Source organism: Mytilus galloprovincialis, chromosome 13 (assembly GCF_965363235.1).
Source record: "Mytilus galloprovincialis chromosome 13, xbMytGall1.hap1.1, whole genome shotgun sequence".
In the NCBI taxonomy this organism is placed as follows: Eukaryota; Metazoa; Mollusca; class Bivalvia; order Mytilida; family Mytilidae; genus Mytilus; species Mytilus galloprovincialis.
In genome coordinates, this window is record NC_134850.1 from 44,090,280 (window position 1) to 44,112,238 (window position 21,959).

Below are 21,959 nucleotides of genomic sequence, written 5' to 3' on the forward strand. Positions count from 1 at the left end.
ACCGGCTCATGGGACCAGTTAAAAGGGGAGCTAAATCCACAAATATCGCAGGAAAAGTCCTAAATATTGACAAGAGAGCAGTCATTCCTCATCCGGCTTGTAGATTGTCTGTTATTGCAAGTCATTTTTGTGGAAATAAGAAGTCTTTGAACCAAAAGATGTCTGAAAAGTAAGTATTTTTCTATTATAAAGTTAGTAGATAAACATAAGAACTTGACATTTGTTTATTCATCCTATTTTCATAATTTGACTTTTTTAAAATTTTACTTCCATGTTGAAATCAAATATTGCTAAATTTGACAAATAAGACTTTATGTAGATGGTATTAATGAATTTTATAGCTTATTTGAAAATTAGGAACAACATGACATCATCCAAAAGAAATCAAATTCATTTTCATTTTGAAGTAAATATTTTTAATACTTTTGTCATGTTGGTATGAGGGCCTCGGTGGCCAAGTGGTCTAAGTAGTTACTACTGTAATCACTAACCAATCAACACTGAGGTTGTGAATTCGAACCCTGCTTGTGCGGGTGCACTTGACTCTAATCTCAATTGACTTGGATTGTCAGTTTTCCTATTGAAGGTCAGTGGTTTTCTCTGGGCCCACTCTGGCTTCCTCCACCAATAAAAACTGGCCGCCAAGAAATAGCCTAAATGCAGTGCTTAAAAGTGGTGTTTAAACACTAAAATCAATTCAAATCATGTTTGTCTACAGTAGAAGATAACTCAAGTCATTTTATTGATGATATCCTACATTTTCCTACCAAAAATTGAATGCTAAAACATTCTAAGTAATAGTTTACAGCAAAACAGCAGTCTATTTTTATTCATTGTTGAAGGCTGTACACTGATGATGCCTTTGTTAGTAGGCAGTAGGAGGGTTTTTAAAATCTTGAAGGTGAATAAGCAATTTCTAACATTTTTATTCTTACTTAAAAGTCTTAAGCATGTTAAGGATTTCTTACCAAAGTTAACATTGCTAAAAAGTAAATTTAATATTTTCAGACAAAGGTCTCTTAACATGCATAAAAGGGACAGTTAGGCCATAACAAAGAATATGATTGTTTGCCTTAATTCTACCTACCCAGATAATAGCTGCCTCCTCAAACATGTCAGAATATTTTATTGTCCTGATGTGGAAAGTTTTTTTTTTAATCAGATAAGCATGAAGACTTAATAACATCTGATACTTCAATTTTTCTTTGTGGAAAAAAAGAAGAAAACCTAGCTACCTACACACTGTCTCCACCTCTGGGAAGGTTAGGGCAAACAAAAATATTTTTAAGTGTGTCATTACATGTACATTTACAAGTGTTCCTGATATTCAATCTTTTTTCAGTACATCAATGTACATTGTCATGATTGTATTATTCAAGGATCTCACTATGGCAGGTCCATGTCTCCATGAGTCTTAGTCTCATAAAATTCTGTCTGTACTTATCATTTTTAAAACAGTTGAGTCCTCAAAGATGTATCAAGATTTTTAAAAATTGTGTACCAACTGAGCACAAATACAATGTACCATCAATTTATGACAAAAAAAAAATTTTTGAAATACAATGTAGTATAAAATTTATGTCATTTTCAATATTCTGTTTTGTTTTGGGGGATTGAAAAAAAAAATAACCAATAAAACTTCTTCTTCTCATAGTTTGAATGTTTGACTTGCCATGGTGGACATGATGGACCAAATGAAGAGTTCAGGACTAAACTTTAAAAATCCTTAGTGAAAATCCTGTTATTGATTTTCATTTAAAATCTGTACAATTTAGGTTTATATTTTTACACATCAATATCGCACTTGTTTTTTTATAAATGATTTATTGTTTTAAACAGGAAGTAAAAAATGTATAAAAAAGTGATTCACTAAATGACATTTGAGAGAGGGTTATCATTGATATTTACTCAGAAAAGAATGCATTGGTCTTTAATTTGCATTCAATGGAAATTAACACATGTATTCTCATGATTTTAAACCCAGTTGTTGGCATGAAAAGGGTTGTGATCTTCTTGTATGAATAATGATGGCATGAAACTGAACCCTTACAAGAGGGATTGTCATGTGTTTTCTTATGATGGAGACATTATCTTTTGATGGAGATATTATCAGTTTGATTTACAAAATGTAGGTCTGGAAGTGGCATGTTGGTAACCATGGTAACTGCTAGTAGTGCTTTGTTGATTTATGTTAATCATTGTTATTTTGCTTAGTTTCTCAGATCTGTTACCATGGTTACTTATTCTTATATCAGACTTAGGCTTCTTTTTACTTATTCTAACATCAGACTTAGGCTTCTTTTTACTTATTCTAACATCAGACTTAGGCTTTTTTTTTACTTATTCTAACATCAGACTTAGGCTTCTTTTTACTTATTATAACATCAGACTTAGGCTTCTTTTTACTTATTCTAACATCAGACTTCGGCTTCTTTTTACTTATTATTATATCAGACTTAGGCTTCTTTTTACTTATTCTTATATCAGACTCAGGCTTCTTTTTACTGTGCGATTGTTTATCAATTTTTTCCCCATTGTCTAGAGGTACAGGGGAATGGTTTACATGTAGATCTTACAAAACATGTTAAAAAGACAAGAGTTAAAAAAAAAGGGCACATCCTTAAAGTATTGAAGAGAGAATTATACCCCCCCCCCTTTTTAACATGAGGAAAAAAGTACATGTACAAAAAAAAATTATATGATCGAAAAAGTTTTTAGAAATGGTGAAAATTTTAGTTGACCTCAAAATGATTATGATGTACAGATTAATGGACCAATTTCATTGAATACATTTTGAAGATATTTGATCTGTCATCAAAACCCTCATAATTGAAACCTGGTTTACCTGTTTTTGGTACTTTTTGCTCAGATACAGAAATATTTTAAAAGAATATAATATAAAAGCTTATGTTTGTAAATGTCTGTATTTTGTCCTGAAGAAAAACTTTGATCATGTAAAACATTTTATTAACTAATTCAAATTATGAACTCTAATTTTGATAAATCAATGAAATTGATATGAATTTAGTTGTATTTTAGTTGTATTTGATTATTAATTAGTCATTTTACAATACCTTATTGACATAAAAATTGATGTATTTTTGACAGTAGTTTTATTTATGGATTTAACAATTTTTTGGTGAGTCACATACACTCCAAAATCTCCTTGTTACTTAAAATTTTACATGTAGCTTGATAAAACTGTTATATAATATGACATACTCATTTTGTTTTAACCCTTTCGCATCCATCAAAAGTTTTGAACATAAGAACTTCTCTGAAATCAATAGTAAAAATATGGAATCAACTTGACTGCTCAAACTATTGTCAATTGAAATATTCTGATAAAATGAAGAAGAAAAAAAAACCCACAATAGAGTGTTCTCCCCAGGCTGTTTTAGCGTCGCGGTACCGCGACGCTATATTTCTTCCCGTGACGCTATAATAATTACCGCGACGCTATAATTATTACCGCGACGCTATAATTATTTTCAGGATGTTTTTTTTCTCGTTCCTAAATTTTGAACTTTCATCTAATTACCACTTATGATCATAAAAAAAATATATCACTTTTAATTGTAATCCCTTCAAGTCGGACAATATAGGCAATTTAGAGTGGTTAAATAGGTGTTAATTGCCCTTTGGTTGATAACTGTTTGGATACGAATACCCCAAGCTGTCACTTTGACATGATTAATACAACGTGGTTTGCAATCGGCAAATTTCGACAAGGAGAAAACGAAATCAGAAAATCATAAAAAAATCGAAATATATGTTTGCTAAATGAAATTTCAAAGAAACAAACAATTTTTCTCTTTTAAAATGAGGTTGAGTCTTATCTTTTTACGACTTTTAATATATTAGTATTACTTTCTTTCTCTTCCTATTACTTTTTTGTAAATCGAGAGTGAAAATTTTGATTTTGGGCGAAATAAGTTTTGTACTTTCTTTAGAAAGTGATCAAAATTGGCTTGTGTATATGTTTCATCCATTTAATGCATTCAAAACGCCATATTCATTCCCAATCTCTTGTCAAACTATGTTTATTTTCGTATTTTTCATTGCTTTCGGCGGCCATTTAATATTTTAGCGTAAACTACTGTTTTCGGAACCGGACCAGATATGACAAAAATCCGCATTTTACAATAATAGCTACATATGCACAAATGGCACAGTATACAGAAAACAATGATACATAAAGAGAAAACTAAGCATTAACAGACTACTTGTAGATAACTTTGTTAAAAATATATCATTTTGTAAAAAGAAACAACTGGGACCATGAACCAATATGTTTCAAAGACATGATAAAGAATTTTTTCTATTCAAATTTTTTATTAAGAACCCGTGTTTTTTCCTACATATTTAGTGCAATTGTATCTATACAGGTTGCACTATAATAAACCATTCATTCATTTAGCTGGGTATAGGTAGGATAACTGGAACCACACATATATTTTTATTTAGACTAAGGGGGAAAAAATAATTCTGGAACTATAAATGAATATAGAAAACATAAACTGAAAATACTGTTATCATGGTTATAGTTTAATTGTATTCTCAGTTATGAATTCAACAATATAAAAACAAAGAATAGGGTGGAATAGAATATTTTATTAACCAAATAAGGGCCTATAGCATACAAACATTATAATACATTTTGTAATAAACAATAATGTATATATAACATAAAGGAAATAAAGTGTTTCCACGACACGATAAATTACATTGTAAAAAATACAATTTAATTTTTTACGCCAAATGTGATGCTATCCAAAATTTCTGGGGAGAACACTGACAATATTTTATTTTTAATTTGAATCAAATTGGTTTTTATTCATGCCCGGATACACATGTAATACTGACATTGACAGTTCAATTTTGGAGACTTAAAAATTTGTACAAGTCAGATGTTACTGTGTCACTGATAATGTAGCCATAAAAATTAATGAACCCTCATTTACATCTTATCTCAACATTTTTAAAAGATATTGAATTCGTGTTAAACATATGAATATGATATTAAGACATGAATATTTAAACTTTTAATCATGCAATGTTTATGAAAAAGTCCATGGGTTAAACTTCAAGCTAAAATACTGTTTTCAAAATTATCACGTTTTCTTTAAATTAGTAATGTAATCTGATATACATTTAGGAATTATCAAACTGTCCATTTTTTCACGTTTCTTTACACATACATGTAAGTAAAAAATGCCTTGTGTAAATATGTCACCTGAGTAGTGTGAGACTTTTAAAGTGAAAATCTAGAATTGTTTCTCATTTAAAAGGATTTTTCTCAGGAACAACACTATTATTATTAATAATGACTTGTCATGCAAAAAGAAAAGATATTTTAAAATCATTACAAAATTAATTTGACATACATGTACTTTTTTCCAGTTTCGAGCAAGTTTTTTCTTTTTTCTTCTTATTGTTGAAGTTTTATCAGAGAAAAGGTGTGTTGTGTGTGTGTTTGTCCCAATCCTACATTCAACCACATAATTATGAAGAAAAAGATTTTGAGCAGAGGCATATATATTTTTTCAGAAAATATTTTGTAATTTGTAGATTTTTTTCCTGTCATGATGATGGTTAATTAATTTCATTGTTATGTTTAATAAGATAAAAAAATGTTCTTTTCTTTTCTCTTTACAATGAAATAAGAGAGTACAATTTTTCTTCTTCCATCGTGAATTGTTATGAGGACCAATTCACAAAAAGTCACTATCATCTACAACTCTGTTGTTATGAGTTTGATCCACTAATGTGGGCATTTTCGACTCTGATTATGATTGCCAAGGATTGCAAATTTTATTACAGAAAGTAAATGGTTCTCTCTGGGTTCTCTTGCTTCTTCCATAGATAAAAACTTGCCACAATGATATAGCAAAAGGAGCTGAATGGGGTTCTAAACACCAATAAACAACAAAATCTTAGTGTGGTTCTTTTAATGTCATCTCATTTTGTAGAATGGAGACTTATAACTAGTTAATTGATGTAGGAAGATGTGGTATGAGTGCCAATGAGACAACTCTCCATCCAAATAACAATTTATAAAAGTAAACCAGGGATCCCGCTAACATGTTTAACCCCGCCACATTATATATGTATGTGCCTGTCCCAAGTCAGGAGCCTGTAATTCAGTGGTTGTCGTTTGTTTATGTGTTACATATTTGTTTTTCATTCATTTTTATACGACTGCAAAAATTTTAATTTTTTGGTCGTATATTGCTATCATGTTGGCGTCGTCGTCCTGCGTCGTCGTCGTCGTCCGAATACTTTTAATTTTCGCACTCTAACTTTAGTAAAAGTGAATAGAAATCAATGAAATTTTAACACAAGGTTTATGACCACAAAAGGAAGGTTGGGATTGATTTTGGGAGTTTTGGTCCCAACATTTTAGGAATTAGGGGCCAAAAAGGGCCCAAATAAGCATTTTCTTGGTTTTTGCACTATAACTTTAGTTTAAGTGAATAGAAATCTATGAAATTTTGACACAAGGTTTATGACCACAAAAGGAAGGTTGGGATTGATTTTGGGAGTTTTGGTTCCAACAGTTTAGGAATTAAGGGCCAAAAAAGGGCCCAAATAAGCATTATTCTTGGTTTTCGCACAATAACTTTAGTATAAGTAAATAAAAATCAATGAAATTTTAACACAAGGTTTATGACCACAAAAGGAAGGTTGGGATTGATTTTTGGAGTTGAGGTCACAACAGTTTATGAATTAGGGGCTAAAAAGGGGCCCAAATAAGCATTATTTTTGGTTTTTGCACTATAACTTTAGTATAAGTAAATAGAAATCTATGAAATTTAAACACAAGGTTTATGACCATAAAAGGAAGGTTGGGTTTGATTTTGGGAGTTTTGGTCCTAACAGTTTAGGAATAAGGGGCCCAAAGGGTCCAAAATTGAACTTTGTGTGATTTCATCAAAAATTGAATAATTGGGGTTCTTTGATATGCCGAATCTAACTATGTATGTAGATTCTTAATTTTTGGTCCCGTTTTCAAATTGGTCTACATTAAGGTCCAAAGGGTCCAAAATTAAACTTAGTTTGATTTTAACAAAAATTGAATCCTTGGGGTTCTTTGATATGCTGAATTTAAAAATGTACTTAGATTTTTAATTATTGGCCTAGTTTTCAAGTTGGTCCAAATGGGGGTCCAAAATTAAACTTTGTTTGATTTCATCAAAAATTGAATAAATGGGTTCTTTGATATGCCAAATCTAACTGTGTATGTAGATTCTTAATTTTTGGTCCAGTTTTCAAATTGGTCTACATTAAGGTCCAAAGGGTCCAAAATTAAACTAAGTTTGATTTTAACAAAAATTAAATTCTTGGGCTTATTTGATATGCTTTATCTAAATATGTACTTTGATTTTTGATTATGGGCCCAGTTTTCAAGTTGGTCCAAATCAGGATTCCATATCAAGTATTGTGCAATAGCAAGAAATTTTCAATTGCACAGTATTGCACAATAGCAAGAAATATCTAATTGCACAATATTGTGCAATAGCAATTAATTTTCAATTGGAGTTATCTTTCTTTGTATAGAATAGTAGTTGATAATATATGTTGGAAATTTGCCAGACATGACTATGATGTCATTTTCTATTTTTATTTGCCAATAACTTTATGTAAATAACTTCATTGGAAATTTGCCAATATAAAATGTTGCTGATAAAGCTTTTTTTCCTTATCTTATCTAAAATGTTTTTAGATAATGTATGTTGGACATTTGCCAGACATGACTATGATGTCATTTTCTATTTTTTTTTGCCAATAACTTTATGTAAATAACTTCATTGGAAATTTGCCAATATAAAATGTTGCTGATGAAGTTTTTTTTATTGTTTTATACAATAAACAATGTATATTCACTTTTACTACCAACCAATCTTTACCATTCAGTGATAACAAGCACTTTATTTTACATTTTAATATTTAATGATGTATTTAAAAGAGTAGTTATTGTTGCAAACTCCATTAGAAATTTGAATTGATATCAGTTTTGGAAAAAGGGAAACGGGGATGTGAAAAAAAAGGGGTGGGTGGGGGGGGGGGGGGGGGGGTTAAATTTTTCTCATTTCAGATTTCATAAATAAAAAGAAAATTTCTTCAAACATTTTTTTGAGAGGATTAATATTCAACAGCATAGTGAATTGCTCAAAGGCAAAAAAAAACTTTTAAGTTCATTAGACCACATTCATTCTGTGTCAGAAACCTATGCTGTGTCAACTATTTAATTTTAGATTTAAAAAGTTTGAAGAAGAAATCTTTAATTGATTTGTAAAATCTTGACATTTGTTTTGTGTAAAAAAAACCCATGTAATGTCAAAAATTTGATCACAATCCAAATTCAGAGCTGTATCACGCTTGAATGTTTTGTCCATACTTGCCCCAACTGTTCAGGGTTCAACCTCTGCGGTCGTATAAAGCTGCGCCCTGCGGAGCACCTGGTTTGTACATAAATAAGGCCGTTAGTTTTCTTGTTTGAATTGTTTTACATTGTCTTATCAGGGCCTTTTATAGCTGACTATGCGGTATGGGCTTTGCTCATTGTTGAAGGCTGTACAGTGACCTATTGTTGTTAATGTCTGTGTCATTTTGGTCTTTTGTGGATAGTTGTCTCATTGGCAATCATACCACATCTTCTTTTTTATACATTATGGGTCAAAGTACAGCCCTCAACACGTTTGTTTTGTTATAAATTTTAAATCTATAAATGAAAGGTTTGGAAAGTATGGGTATTGACTCATTTATTAGCCACATTAGGACATTAAATTTTACCAACAAATTACAACTAACAATAACATTGGTATGGGTAGTAATTTTTTTCATCAAGCATGCTTTTTTTCACCCAACTGGCCCAACATATTGGAACATCAAAGAGGCAAAACCATCAATAATCAACTTTGTTTGAAGGACTTTGTTGTAAACTTAAAAGATCACTATTTTTCTAACAAAATCATAAACAAAAGAGAATGAACAAAATTATTTCTGAAAAATAAATAACATTTTGGAAAAAAAAGTCACAAGTTACAGTGACTAGTTTTGTTGTGTAGACATCTTTTTGTACTTTGATAGATATTTAAAGATGTACATGAACATCAAGTAACTCAAGTATAACAGGATATAAAGTGCAATAAGGATGTACATTATGTTTATATATTCAAAAACTAGTTAGTTTACTTAATTCCACCTTATGTAATAATGCTGTATTTTGATTGGATGAGAAACGGTAGAAACATGGTATTTTTCACCAATTTCTATATATTGAGATTTTCTTTTCTCTGCCGGGGTATTTGCCATTTGGGAATTCCATGTGCCGGGGTATTTGCTAGCAAATACCATGGCAGATGGGGAATACCATGTCTAAAAATAACTTAATGAATTATTTCTATTCTAATATGACAAATTCATGGTCATTCTAAATATATGGTTCCAGATGAAATATTTAGGATAAAAAGCATCATTATTGAATTTGAACCGAATGACATAAAAATTCCGGGAATGACGTCATAAATTAAACTCAACGGAAACGAATTGTCAACCGGTCACATAAAACTGGAATCCACTTGTATTATGCTTCACTGAAACTGATGAACAAAGTGTAGTAGTCAGCTTATTTTCATAAAAAGGGAGATATATATAAAGTCAGTGACTGTACATAAAAACAAATGATAAGAAATGATTATACGGTCAATGCAATTTGACTGCACAAATAGCACAGCTGCAGTGTATACAAAAATTATACATTCAAGTCGAAATTTCATATGATACCTGATTATAATAAACTTTCTGAGGTGGAACTTTCGGTGGAATTAAACAATTATATCATGCTTACAAGGGGTATTTGCCTAAAATACCGGTTTCTCAACCAGTATTTTTGGCAAATACCCCTTGTAAGCATGATATATAAATTTTGAACAGATATATCATGTTATGGAGGGGTATTTGCGAAAAATACCAGTCAAGGGACTGTGAAATTTCCCGAGCCGCTAGGCGAGGGAAATTCTGTCCCAAGACTGGTATTTTTCGCAAATACCCCTCCATAACATGATATATCTGTTTAATTACACCGAATAGATTTGGATTGAAACTCTCTGTACATGTGCAGACAAATACTATCAAGCTGCAATTCATAAACATGTCTATGCATAATTTAGGGTATAAGTGGATATTATCATAGAACCGCGGGAATTATACATGTTCTAATACGCGTTAGCTCGCTTTCATTATGTAACGTCATATCCGAAATCTTTTGGCGGGAAGCTGCTCGCGAGGGTAAAAAAGGAATATCCAAAATGGCAAATACCATGGTATTTGAGGCAAATTCACCGGCAGTGTTGAAAAACAGGCAAATTCGTTTGAAATGAGGAAAACATATTAGAATATGCGAAAAATACACTGGCTATCAACCAATCAAAATCTTGCTTTCTTATATAAGGTGTAATTATGTATAAAATCACATAATGTGAAGTATTTTTTATGTACTTTGATTAACCATTTTTTTTCATTTTTAAATGTGTGCCTATATTTTAGCCTGTAACACAGAATTGTTTGAGGTTTAAAAGTTTAATTTTTCCAGCCCTTAAACTAGTCAAATAATATATCCAGTAATTGTAATTATCCTTAGCTCATGAACTCATAAAATGCATTCCATTCAACATAAAAACAATTGCTTAATAGAACCAACAATGTTTAAAACAATTAAGATCAATGGCATATTAATTTAAACAATATTTATTTTTCAGAGGAGATATTGCCCTGATTGGGCTTGCAGTGATGGGACAGAATCTCATTCTAAATATGAATGACCATGGATTTACTGTAAGTCAATACTGTAGGTCAAGATCATTATTTCACTGTAAATTTCAATTCTGTACTGTTACTTTATAGAGCATTTTTATCTATCAATCTACCTGTCTTAGCTTTCGATTAATTCGTTTTTGTTGGTACTGAGGACAAATTGTATTTTTCCAGATATTTGATTTCCCGGTTTTGCTTAAGGTTCGATATAACCAATGTTATTACAACTGATCAGGCGGAGCTTATGTTTTAATTTGCATAAGGACAGTATATTTGAAGATATGATAAGGATGATTGCCGTTATAATTATTATTGAATTCTAATAACCAATCAGTGTCACCAAACGCATATACAAAAGAACTGAGTGTATGATATGGGACGAATAACTGGACACCTCATTGATGAGTTTATCCCAAAACTCCTGTCTGTAGATGGACTGGTCTTAAATAACAAACTTCTTAAACCCTGTCCAGTCAAGTGAAATAAATCTAGTTCTACTAGCCTTTTAAAAATTTGTACGTTGATGAATATTGTAATTCATGGTTCACCTAGACTGGGCTATACTTACAAAATCCACAAAAATTAGAATTAGTATATGTAGTACATGTTCATGTGAGCAGAAAAACTAATTTCACTTTTTTTCTATTTTACATTTTGTATACATTACTTTTTGGAAGCCAATGCAAACACTTTGTGAAATTTCAAAAATTACAAAATATGCTTTTGTAAAAACCTTTCTCACTATATTTCTCCTAAAACTACATTGAAAATGGTTCTATATGAAATACCAATATACTTTTTATAACTATACCTGTATGTTGAAAGAATGTTTTTTTGTGTTTTTCAGGTTGTAGCCTTCAACAGAACAGTGTCTAAAGTAGAAGAATTTATGAAAAATGAAGCCAAAGGAACTAAAGTTATTGGCGCTACATCAATGGAAAACATGGTGTCTCTGTTAAAGAAGCCAAGAAGAGTTATGTTACTTGTCAAAGCAGGACAAGCTGTTGATGACTTTATTGCCAAATTGGTAAATTTATTACCATGATTACAGACATAATTTAGAATATCTTGTACTTCTTTTGAATTAAATACAACATTTCTTTGTTAAAATCAATTTCACTAGTAAAGTTTATTCATTGTGTGTTTTCTGTTATACTGCTTCAAATTAACTGAGTTTAGGAGTAGAAACCTACAATGCTACCTCCAATAAACGTATTTACACTTTTGGTATTTAGCTGAATTTTGTCTCCAAATGACCTTAGATCGTCTCCGAATAACCTTTTGATGTCAAGCAACAATCTCTTTTTTGTTGTCAGAGATGTCAAATTTTTGAATTGTTATGTCAAAGTTTAAGGGAACCTGTGTGATTCTACGTATTGGGGGCATATTTACATACAAGTGTAAATACGTCTATATAACACATATGAAAAATGTGTCATAAAAGGGTAATGATTAAAGATATTTTTCATGAACAGGAGTAATTTTTTGCAGAAAAATGCTTCAAAATTTGAAGTAATTGATTCAAATAAAAGCATCTTTAAAAACTATTTTAACTGATAAATGTTTTATTAAAAAATGTTATTGCAAATAAGAAAACTGTCATTTGTTTCTTGATAGTGGATATCTTGATTACATGTATAAAATAAATATTTTTTAGGTACCTCTTTTAGAGAAAGGTGACATCATCATTGATGGAGGAAACTCAGAGTATGGAGATACAAATGTAAGTAATGAATCTCCTATAGATGAAGATTTGGAATATTTTTATCATTGTATTTTTATACCCCACTCAACGAAGTTGAGGAGGGTATAATGTTTTTGACCAGTCAGTCTGTCCGTCTGTCCGTCAGTCCTGTTTCTTGTCATCGCAACTCCTCTCAAACCACACAACAGAATTTCACGAAACCTTCTTAGATAATAAAGACATAATATGTAGATGTGAATATCCACAGGAAATTACATTCAAAATTTTTTCTAGGAGTTACAACCCTTTTAACTTATTTGCTTTAATGTACTACTGCAACAGTTCGTCATCGCAACTTCTCTGAAACCATACAACAGAATTTCATGAAACTTAGTAGATAATAAGGACATACTATGTAGATGTGCATATCGACAGGAAATTACAATTTTTCTTTCTTTCTAGGAGTTATGCTCCTCTGAACTTATTTGCTTCAATGTACTTCTGCAACAGTTTTTACCCCACGTATAAAGTTGCAGAGGGTTTAATGATTTTGACCCTTCCGTCCATCAGTCCGTTCGTCCGTCAGTTCGTCCTGTTTCTTGTAATCGCAACTCCTCTCAAACCACACAACAGAATTTCACGAAACCTTCTTAGATAATAAGGACATAATATGTAGACGTACTCACTAAGGTTCTTTAATATTTCCATCACTCAGTTGAAGTTTCTTGAGACTTCATTTACTAGAAAAGACCATCTCTGGGAAACCCACACACATCCTCCTGTAATGTTGCTAATTTCAACACAAAAATTTATGATTGGTGATGCAAGTTAATCAAAAGTTGATTTTGAATTAATTATTTATGGTTTGTTTATCACTTTACATTTGAAACCTCATACATGTTACAATTTAGTGCTGTATTTTCAGAGTTTTTGTGAAAATTACCACAGGGCTCAATTTTTCATGTTGTCTTTTTAACATGTTTAGAATGTATTGATTTAATGAATAATTTTCATTTTCTTTTTCAGAGAAGATGCAAGGAATTAGCAGCTAAGGGTATGCTATATGTAGGAAGTGGTGTAAGTGGGGGAGAAGATGGAGCTAGATATGGTCCATCTTTGATGCCTGGAGGTTCTCCAGAGGCATGGTAAGTAGGAAGTAGTGTAAGTGGCAGGAAAGATGATGATTGAAAATGGTCCATCTATGTGCTTTTGTATCTTTACTTTAAAGTGGACGAGAACTAATGTTCTTGATGTTTTATTTAATTCTCAAAATTTCGTGGAAAATTCCACATGAAAAAAATACAAACATATAAGAAATCAAACAATGAAAACAAATATTAAATTATTGAAAATTTTAGATTAAATCTTTCAATGCATAATTAAAGGGTTTTCTAACATCGAGATTGTAAACTTATAGCATGATAATTGGGAGATCAGGTGCGCTGAAAAAATAAATAAATAGGCCTCAATCCACTAATTAAACTTAAAGGGTATATTGAAAATAAATTAGTTGACATAGATCGTCCATTTTCATTTCAAAGGATGGTTGTCTTCTCTTCTTGGTACGCAGACTTTCTTTACTTATGAAGAATGGCTGTTAAACACAGCCAAGAGTGCTTAAAGTGACATTTAAAAAAAAAAACACCAACAATCAATCAGTCAATATAGCATGTACTGCAAACCAACTTATTTTCACATATACTATATTTCGCGTTAAGCCCTTTCATCCTAATTTCGTGATTTTCAAATTTACTGGGTGTAATTCAATAAGCATGATAAGGAAAGATCCAAGTTTTACAAGTTCGCGACAAATGATATTCACGTTATTTTTCTACTCGCGAAAGTCGCAAAAATTAATGGCTCTAAAAAATTAGTTGGTTTACAGTATTGCATGACAAGTCACTACACATAGATACTTTTGTAGAGATTTGAAAATAATTGTACTGTCTTCTGAACATGAATTTTAAACTACAATTTTAAGTTTTTAAAATGAGAATTTGACATTTTGTCTTTTATTTTAGGCCTCATGTAAAAGATATTTTCCAGTCTATATCTGCTAAAGTTGGAAAAGAACCATGCTGTGATTGGGTAAGACCTAAAAGGAACTATATATTTTAAAACTATTGCTTTATACAGAATATACAGAATCTTATAAGTAATATACATAGTACCAGATAAACAGATATTTTACCTCACTTGACCAAAATGGAGCATGAACTTTATTGAAGGAGACCTTTCTGAAAACTTTCCAATTTTGTCCTAACTGGATAACATAGTGGTTGTTACGGTTACATGGAATTTACTTAGTAAACAATTTCACAGATTGAATGTTTTTTATTTAAAAGTAATAATGTAATCAAGTGTGGAGGCATAATTCAGACCATATTTTACTATTATTATTCAAGGTTGGACCAGAAGGAGCAGGCCATTTTGTGAAGATGGTCCACAATGGTATTGAGTATGGAGATATGCAGTTGATATGTGAAGCCTACCATTTGATGAAGGATGTTTTAGGAATGACACAAGATGAGATGGCTGATGTAGGTTTCTTTGTAAACTTTTATATAGTATTACTGTTTGAAACATGATAAATTCTTTATACTGTAAATTCAGAAATTATTGCGACATTTTAATAATTGTAATTTTTAAATTATTGTGAGAAATGCGACATGGTTTTAATCGCAATAATTTAAACTTCCATTTTTAAAAAAATATTATATAAATTAAACAGGACTTTTCACTTCATAGCAAAAATTTTAGTCCAAAATGACAAAATCGCAATAATAAATGCACTCAATAATTTCTGAATGTACAGTAATCAAACACTGTAAAATAGAAAATAGAGAAACAAAAGAAGGCAGTGTTAACAAGAATTTAAAAAAATATAATTTTTAAATTTATTAAAACATCAATCATTTAACATTATTTTTCCAATTTTCCAATTTTGCCAAAGAAGGGAGATAACCATGACTGAAAACATAAATTGTAGCAATTTGATAATTTAAGTTTAAAGAGTAAGTAAATTAATATAATAATTATTTGTTATTTGACTGTGAAGAGCTAGAGTACATTTCATAGCTTAAATGTTGAGAGTGGATAAATATCGTATTGCACAAGATTTGTTGGCTGAATCTGTTTCTCTAATGATTTTCAAATAATAAGGAGGCAAAATTTGTCCTTCTTTTGAGTGATCTGCAAAATACTGTGTTCTTTCTATTTGACGTCATAAGGCATGGTCACCTTTTTTCATGCCGACACAATAGGAAATTCATAGAAAAGCAAGAAAATTTGACGTCATAATTGGATTTTAACCAATGAAGAACTGAGATCAAATGAACCACACATTCATTAAATATTTTTTATACAATGGGTGCAGAAAGGGATGAATTGACGAAGAATTAGAGAAAAACTTTTCTCTATTTTTTGTGCTATTTTCACATTTCCTGACCGGTGTGAGAAAAATATTTCTCCTCACTAGTGAAAAATCTGTTCTCGGCAAATGATTAGTCGAAATTTGATTATGACGTCTAAATGTTTTGTTTTCTTCTGAATTTTCCTATTGTGACGTCATGAAAAAAGGTGACCATGCCTGATGACGTCGCATATAAAGAACACAAGTTTCTGAAAATCTTTAAAAAGGAGGATAAAAATCAGAGAAACAGATTCCTACACTATAACTCGTGTATTACGATATTTCTCCACTCTCGACAGTTAAATTTTAGTTATTTAAAGAGCTCGGCAAGCCTCACGCTTTAAATAATAAAATTTAACTGTCTCGAGTGGAGAAACATCGTAATACACTTGTTGCAGTGTAGGAATCTATATTTACAAAACCACATTAACAAATTTCCTCTATATACATACAAATTTGGTACCCATGAAAAAACATGAATCAACTTAATTTTTAGGGAATATTGCTTATTGTATATTTATCATGTTTTTTGACAGGTATTTGATGATTGGAACAAAGGAGAACTGGAATCATTCCTGATAGAGATCTCAAGAGATATCCTTAGATTTAAAGATTCTGATGGCAAATATCTCCTGGACAAAATCAGAGACACAGCTGGACAGGTATACAGTTAAAAGCATGATGCTCATTCATTTAAATTTGTCTTTCTGTGCCATAATATTTTGCAATACTTTAAAGTTGTTTATGTTTTCAGAAATTTATTTTCCAGATTTCATTGAACAAAACTACACAAGTTTTACTTAAGATAGATGCTTCTTATATAAAAGATAATTACAGCCAAAATTACAACATAGAACCAATTTATAATTTCAGAAAGGAACAGGAAAGTGGACGGCAATCTCAGCATTAGAATATGGTGTACCTGTATCTTTAATAGGTTTGTCTAAAACTTTATTAAACATTAATAGAAAGAACTTACAGGACATCTTATTGGTTTAAAAACCAAACTAATGGACAATTGTTTATGTTTGGTGAAAAAAAGCAACAAAATGCAACATTGATTCTAGTCCTTTTCACTGGCATAAATACAATGATTAAAAAGATTTATCTTTTTGTTACAGCTTTAAAGTTCAATTTCATGTTGAAACAAATAAAAAGAAACAATTTCTGAATCAGTCCCTTTAGTTTTGATTGGATTTGATGACCTAATGTTTGCTCAAAACCTCCTTCCAAATTAAAGAGTTAAAAACAGTACCAACAATCAAATTACCAGATTATCTAAAATTGATGATACTGCACAAACAAATAAAATATACAAGTATGAGAATGAATAGATAGTGTCTGATTATTATTGCACACAATAAATGCTTTAAACCATGTTTTTGTACCATTAATGCTTAATATACTGGTATGATGATATTTAGTCAAATAAAAACATTTCAAGATGAAGACCAGTAATCTAATTTATGTACTGAACCTTAAAAATGAAATGTATTTTATTATCTTTTTCTAATTTTTCAGCTGAAGCTGTATTTGCCAGATGTCTTTCAGCCATGCAAGGGGAGAGAATTGAAGCTAGTAAACAAATCAAAGGACCAGCAACTACCAAATATACTGGGGATAAAAAAGAATTTATTAATGATATCAAATATGTAAGTTACTGTGTTGTTAAAACAATTTTTAATAGGGGCCATTATGATTTCTGATGTGTGGATTGGAATATCAGTTGGGTTAAAGATTTTGTTGAAGGTAGAGTTTACCATGACCTTGAGGTCACATTTACAATACAATAGATCTGGCATTCATTTTGATTTAAACTTTTTACAACTATGGTTTTGATTTCTTGGTTCACTGAGTGTGAAAGATGGATAGCGTGAGGAAGAAATTTTTCTAAGAATAAGCTATTGTAGACTCCCTTCTTTTCTGGCTTCTTATAATTTTAACCTATTCATTTAAATTTGACTGACATGTATTTTGGTAACAATTCACACTGATTGCTGTGTACGCATTATTCTATTTTACCACTTTTTACAAACAAAACTTAATTATTGTGGGTAATTTTTACCTAGTTTATTGTATATCCATAACAATTTTGTCAGCTGTGAATAAGATTCCATATCATAGCTTTCTGATGTATATGACTTGGTGATATAAAAAAACATCAAAGTAAACTTATTTTTTTTTTTAGAAAAAACTGTCTTACACTTGAATCAATACCTCAAATGGATAAAAATTCCAGGATATAATGTATTGTAAAATACTTGTTGCTCAATGCAGTATGCACTTTTTTTTTTAGAATAGATCAATACAAAGTATAAATACCCATCGCAGAAATTTTATCTATATGCTGAAAACCTGATAATATCTATGCATGAACATTTCTAACATTAATTATTGCATTTTTAATTCACTAAAATTTGAATGAAAATTTTTATTTTTTATTTTTTAGGCATTATATGCTTCCAAGATAGTATCATATGCCCAGGGTTTTATGTTATTGAGGGAGGCTGCTAAGGAATTGAATTGGAAACTTAACATGGGAGGTATAGCCTTGATGTGGAGAGGAGGTTGTATTATCAGAAGGTAGGTTATCTTCTATCTTATTTATTGATTTTTATTGTGGAATTTTAGACTGTTTAGAATTTTAGATTAAAAAACAAAAAAGTTAAGTAAGGGAGATAATTAACAAAATTTCATGTTTGGTTTAGAAAAGGATCTCTATTACCTCCCCTTTGCAACTTAATAAATTCTGATTATCTTTGTTATTTTCATAGCCTAATCTCTTAGTCTCTTACAATATCCCAATTCACGATTTTCTTAATCTTAAAACATTTTACTATTCCCAATTACATTAATGAAAGAACGTAATAGGGACAATATTCATTTGTGCATTAATAATTTTTATTTATGACTTTGAAGAAACTTTATAAATGAAAACAGTATTTATTTGTAGTGTGTTCTTAGGGAATATTAAACAAGCATTTGACAAGAAGCCAGATCTAAGTAACTTATTGCTGGATGATTTCTTTAAAGGAGAAATACAGAAATGTCAGGTAAGGCCATGCAATAAAATATTCTGTTTGAGATTGAGGCCATGCAAGAAAAAGATCTGTTTGTTTAGTCTGTGTTTAGAGCTAAATCGAGCTCAACCAAGATTTTTGTTTAAATCAGATAATAATATGAATTGTTGTTATTATTTAATTTTATGACAAAATATGCAATACAATATGGCATATCTCTAAAAAGATGTATAGAAAAAAATGGAAAAAAATCATTTATTGAAAAAATCATTTACTCATTGCAATAAACAATATGGACATGGAAGAAATATTTTACAAACATTCTGCTTGTAAAGTTTTTTAATGGTTAATTGATGCAAATAATATATTTATAATCTAACTCTATGTTGGAATTTTCAGGTAAGAAAATTAAATGAGAGACAATTCATTTGATTTCATTTGAATATCTTTAAAAAGGTCAAAATGAATGAATGAATGGATGTTGGGGGAATGAATGGCTCATTATGATTTATCCCACCTTTCAGAAAATTTAATTGATTATTGTTTTTCCCTTGAGCTTAAAATTCAGGGCCAAGCAACAATCATCAGAAATTATAAGAAGTGTTTTCTGACCCCAATTAAAAGTAGTTTTAGAAAACTCTCATTTGCAAAATGATTTTGGACCTTTTTTTTTATAATTTTCATTGATATTAATATTTTAGACTTCATGGCGTAAAGTAGTAGCAACAGCTGTTACATTAGGTGTTCCTACTCCTGCTTTCAGTACAGCATTAGGTTTCTTTAATTTATATTTTAGACATCATGGCGTAAAGTTGTAGCAACAGCTGTTACATAAGGTGTACCTACACCTGCCTTCAGTACAGCATTAGCTTTCTTTAATTTATATTTTAGACATCATGGCGTAAAGTTGTAGCAACAGCTGTTACATTAGGTGTACCTACTCCTGCCTTCAGTACAGCATTAGCTTTCTTTGATGGGTATAGATCTGCAAGACTACCAGCCAATATGTTACAGGTATTTTTTAAATTATAAAGAGATGTTATTGAAACACTTATTTCATTGGCTACTTGCTACCTTTATATTCACAATCAAATATGTTTTTACTAAGGAATATTTCAATCACAAATTTAAAGATAATATTGAGAACGAATGTCACAAATGAAACAAATATGAATAATAAATAGAAATACACAGACGTGTCACACATGCTAAGAATAACTTTGGTAACTGTAAAGGTGGTAGATGCCATTACAGGGAGATAACTCTGTAAAAATCAGCTAAACGTTTTAACCATGTTCTATTGTTAAGAGAATATTAAGCTTCTCAATGATCAAAATTAGTGTATGTCAAACTGCTATATATCGGATACAAATTTTCAGTTAAGTTAGTTTGTGAGTTTGTGGTTCAATTTTTTTTAAATTTTGATATTTTAGACGAAGGTTTATGGTTAATATTTTGTCAAAATTTTACGAAAATTAAATGAGCTAAATTAATTTTAGTTGGGGTGTTTGGAACCAACTGATATTAAAATTAATATGTAATGTATTCACATTTTTAGGCACAAAGAGATTATTTTGGTGCCCACACTTACGAGTTACTAGACAACCCAGGGAAGTTCATACACACCAACTGGACCGGACATGGAGGGAATGTGTCTTCAACTACATACCAAGTTTGATAAACATCATTCCATATACCAAATTTTATTTAGACTTGTGATAGTATTAGACTAATTTTATTAAGTTTTTCTCTATCTGTTACTGCATAATTTATGATTGGTATTTCAAAGTGCTATTTCTACAAGAACTTTATTGTATTATATTGATCATGTTGAAATTGGTTGATTGTGGTAGACTATTGGAAATTAACCAAAATATTGATTTAGATATTTAAAAATTTAATAATTTATTCAAATCATTAATGTGTAATTCTAGCATGTATACAATTATATTTTCTGAATTTACAGTCAAGTAGTAATCTTTAATTTTTACATTCAGTGCATTTCATTGACTTACTGTTTCAGACACAGGCTTATTGCATGTATAAACAAGTCAGCATTTTGTATCATTTATCTTGTTGTACCATGGTTATCATGATGAAGTTTCATATAATAAGATTCATTTAGTTTTTATAAAGAGAAAATAATAAATGAGATAAAAAAAAAACATTGTTACATAGTATATAATTGTTATGTATGAATATCACAATGAAAATAATATAAAAAATAAATATCTTACATGAGAATTACAATATTATTGTTATATATATCTTAATGTTTATTAATTAAAATGGATAAATTTTGATATAGCCATTTTATGTCATGCTTATTTGTTCCAGAGCCTTCAAACAGTCCTAACTTTTAATGTCACTAATGAGATTTATGTATACAAAATGCATGTCTGGCATACTAAATTATATGGCTGCTGTCTTTGACAAGTTTTTACTTCACATGTAAATTTCCATAAGTTTTTATTACAGAAATATAAGTATAATTATATTGAAATGGTCTAATGATGACATAAATAAAATATATAGAAAACTTCAAATTTTAGAAAACAAGTAGGTCAAACGTTAAACTACTATTGTTGTAAGTACTGGTTTGCTTATTTTCAGCAGAACTTGAAACTTGCATAAAAAGAAACAATATTTTACAAAATCATTTCTAAAAGCTATCATTTCATAGAAATGATAATCAATTTACAATATAAAGTTCATTAGTGTGCAATCATGTGCCATCTATTTTTTTACAATAAAAAGTTTATATATGTATCATCACAAATGAAGGAGGAATATCTAGTGGTTTTTTTTTTTTATTTCTTTATCTTAAAATATCTTGCAAAGCTATGAAGATGCTTCTTTCAAGCTTTTTTTAGTCATTAGCAAGGTTTAAATTTTAATTTCTGTACTAGATTTTTGGTGTGATCACTTATATTGAATTTACAATGTCGCTAACAAATGTGATCCATTTCAGAGTATAATTTGTGGTTTTTTCACATAACCATATAATGAATTAATGTCAAATTTG

At 30.1% G+C, this 21,959-nt stretch overlaps 1 protein-coding gene across 3 annotated transcripts; it reads left to right on the top strand.

Moving 5' to 3' along the window:
* The first annotated feature begins 11 nt into the window (after positions 1-11).
* LOC143056885 (6-phosphogluconate dehydrogenase, decarboxylating-like) lies at positions 12-21,178 on the top strand. 3 transcript variants are annotated; one of them, XM_076230059.1, is made up of 14 exons: positions 12-169; positions 10,764-10,839; positions 11,666-11,845; positions 12,476-12,541; positions 13,529-13,647; positions 14,524-14,590; positions 14,908-15,042; positions 16,451-16,576; positions 16,788-16,851; positions 17,436-17,566; positions 18,364-18,497; positions 18,868-18,967; positions 19,826-19,948; positions 20,493-21,178. In XM_076230059.1, exons 1-14 carry the CDS (start codon positions 159-161, stop codon positions 20,610-20,612), a joined length of 1,452 nt encoding a protein of 483 aa, XP_076086174.1. In that variant the 5' UTR covers positions 12-158; the 3' UTR covers positions 20,613-21,178. The 3 variants fall into 3 exon arrangements, with proteins under 3 accessions (XP_076086174.1, XP_076086176.1, XP_076086175.1); XM_076230060.1 differs by lacking the exon at positions 12-169 and adding an exon at positions 2,064-2,128; XM_076230061.1 differs by lacking the exons at positions 19,826-19,948; positions 20,493-21,178 and adding an exon at positions 19,731-19,819.
* Positions 21,179-21,959: the final 781 nt, after the last annotated feature.

What these genes read in the sequence shown, in the direction of transcription:
- LOC143056885 (XM_076230060.1), top strand. Translation starts at nt 2,064, where the DNA reads ATGTGTTTTCTTATGATGGAGACATTATCTTTTGATGGAGATATTATC. An exon ending in ATGACTTTATTGCCAAATTG is followed by an intron (nt 11,846 to 12,475) that starts GTAAATTTATTA and finishes AATATTTTTTAG; the next exon opens with GTACCTCTTTTAGAGAAAGG. An exon ending in TCAGAGACACAGCTGGACAG is followed by an intron (nt 16,577 to 16,787) that starts GTATACAGTTAA and finishes TTATAATTTCAG; the next exon opens with AAAGGAACAGGAAAGTGGAC.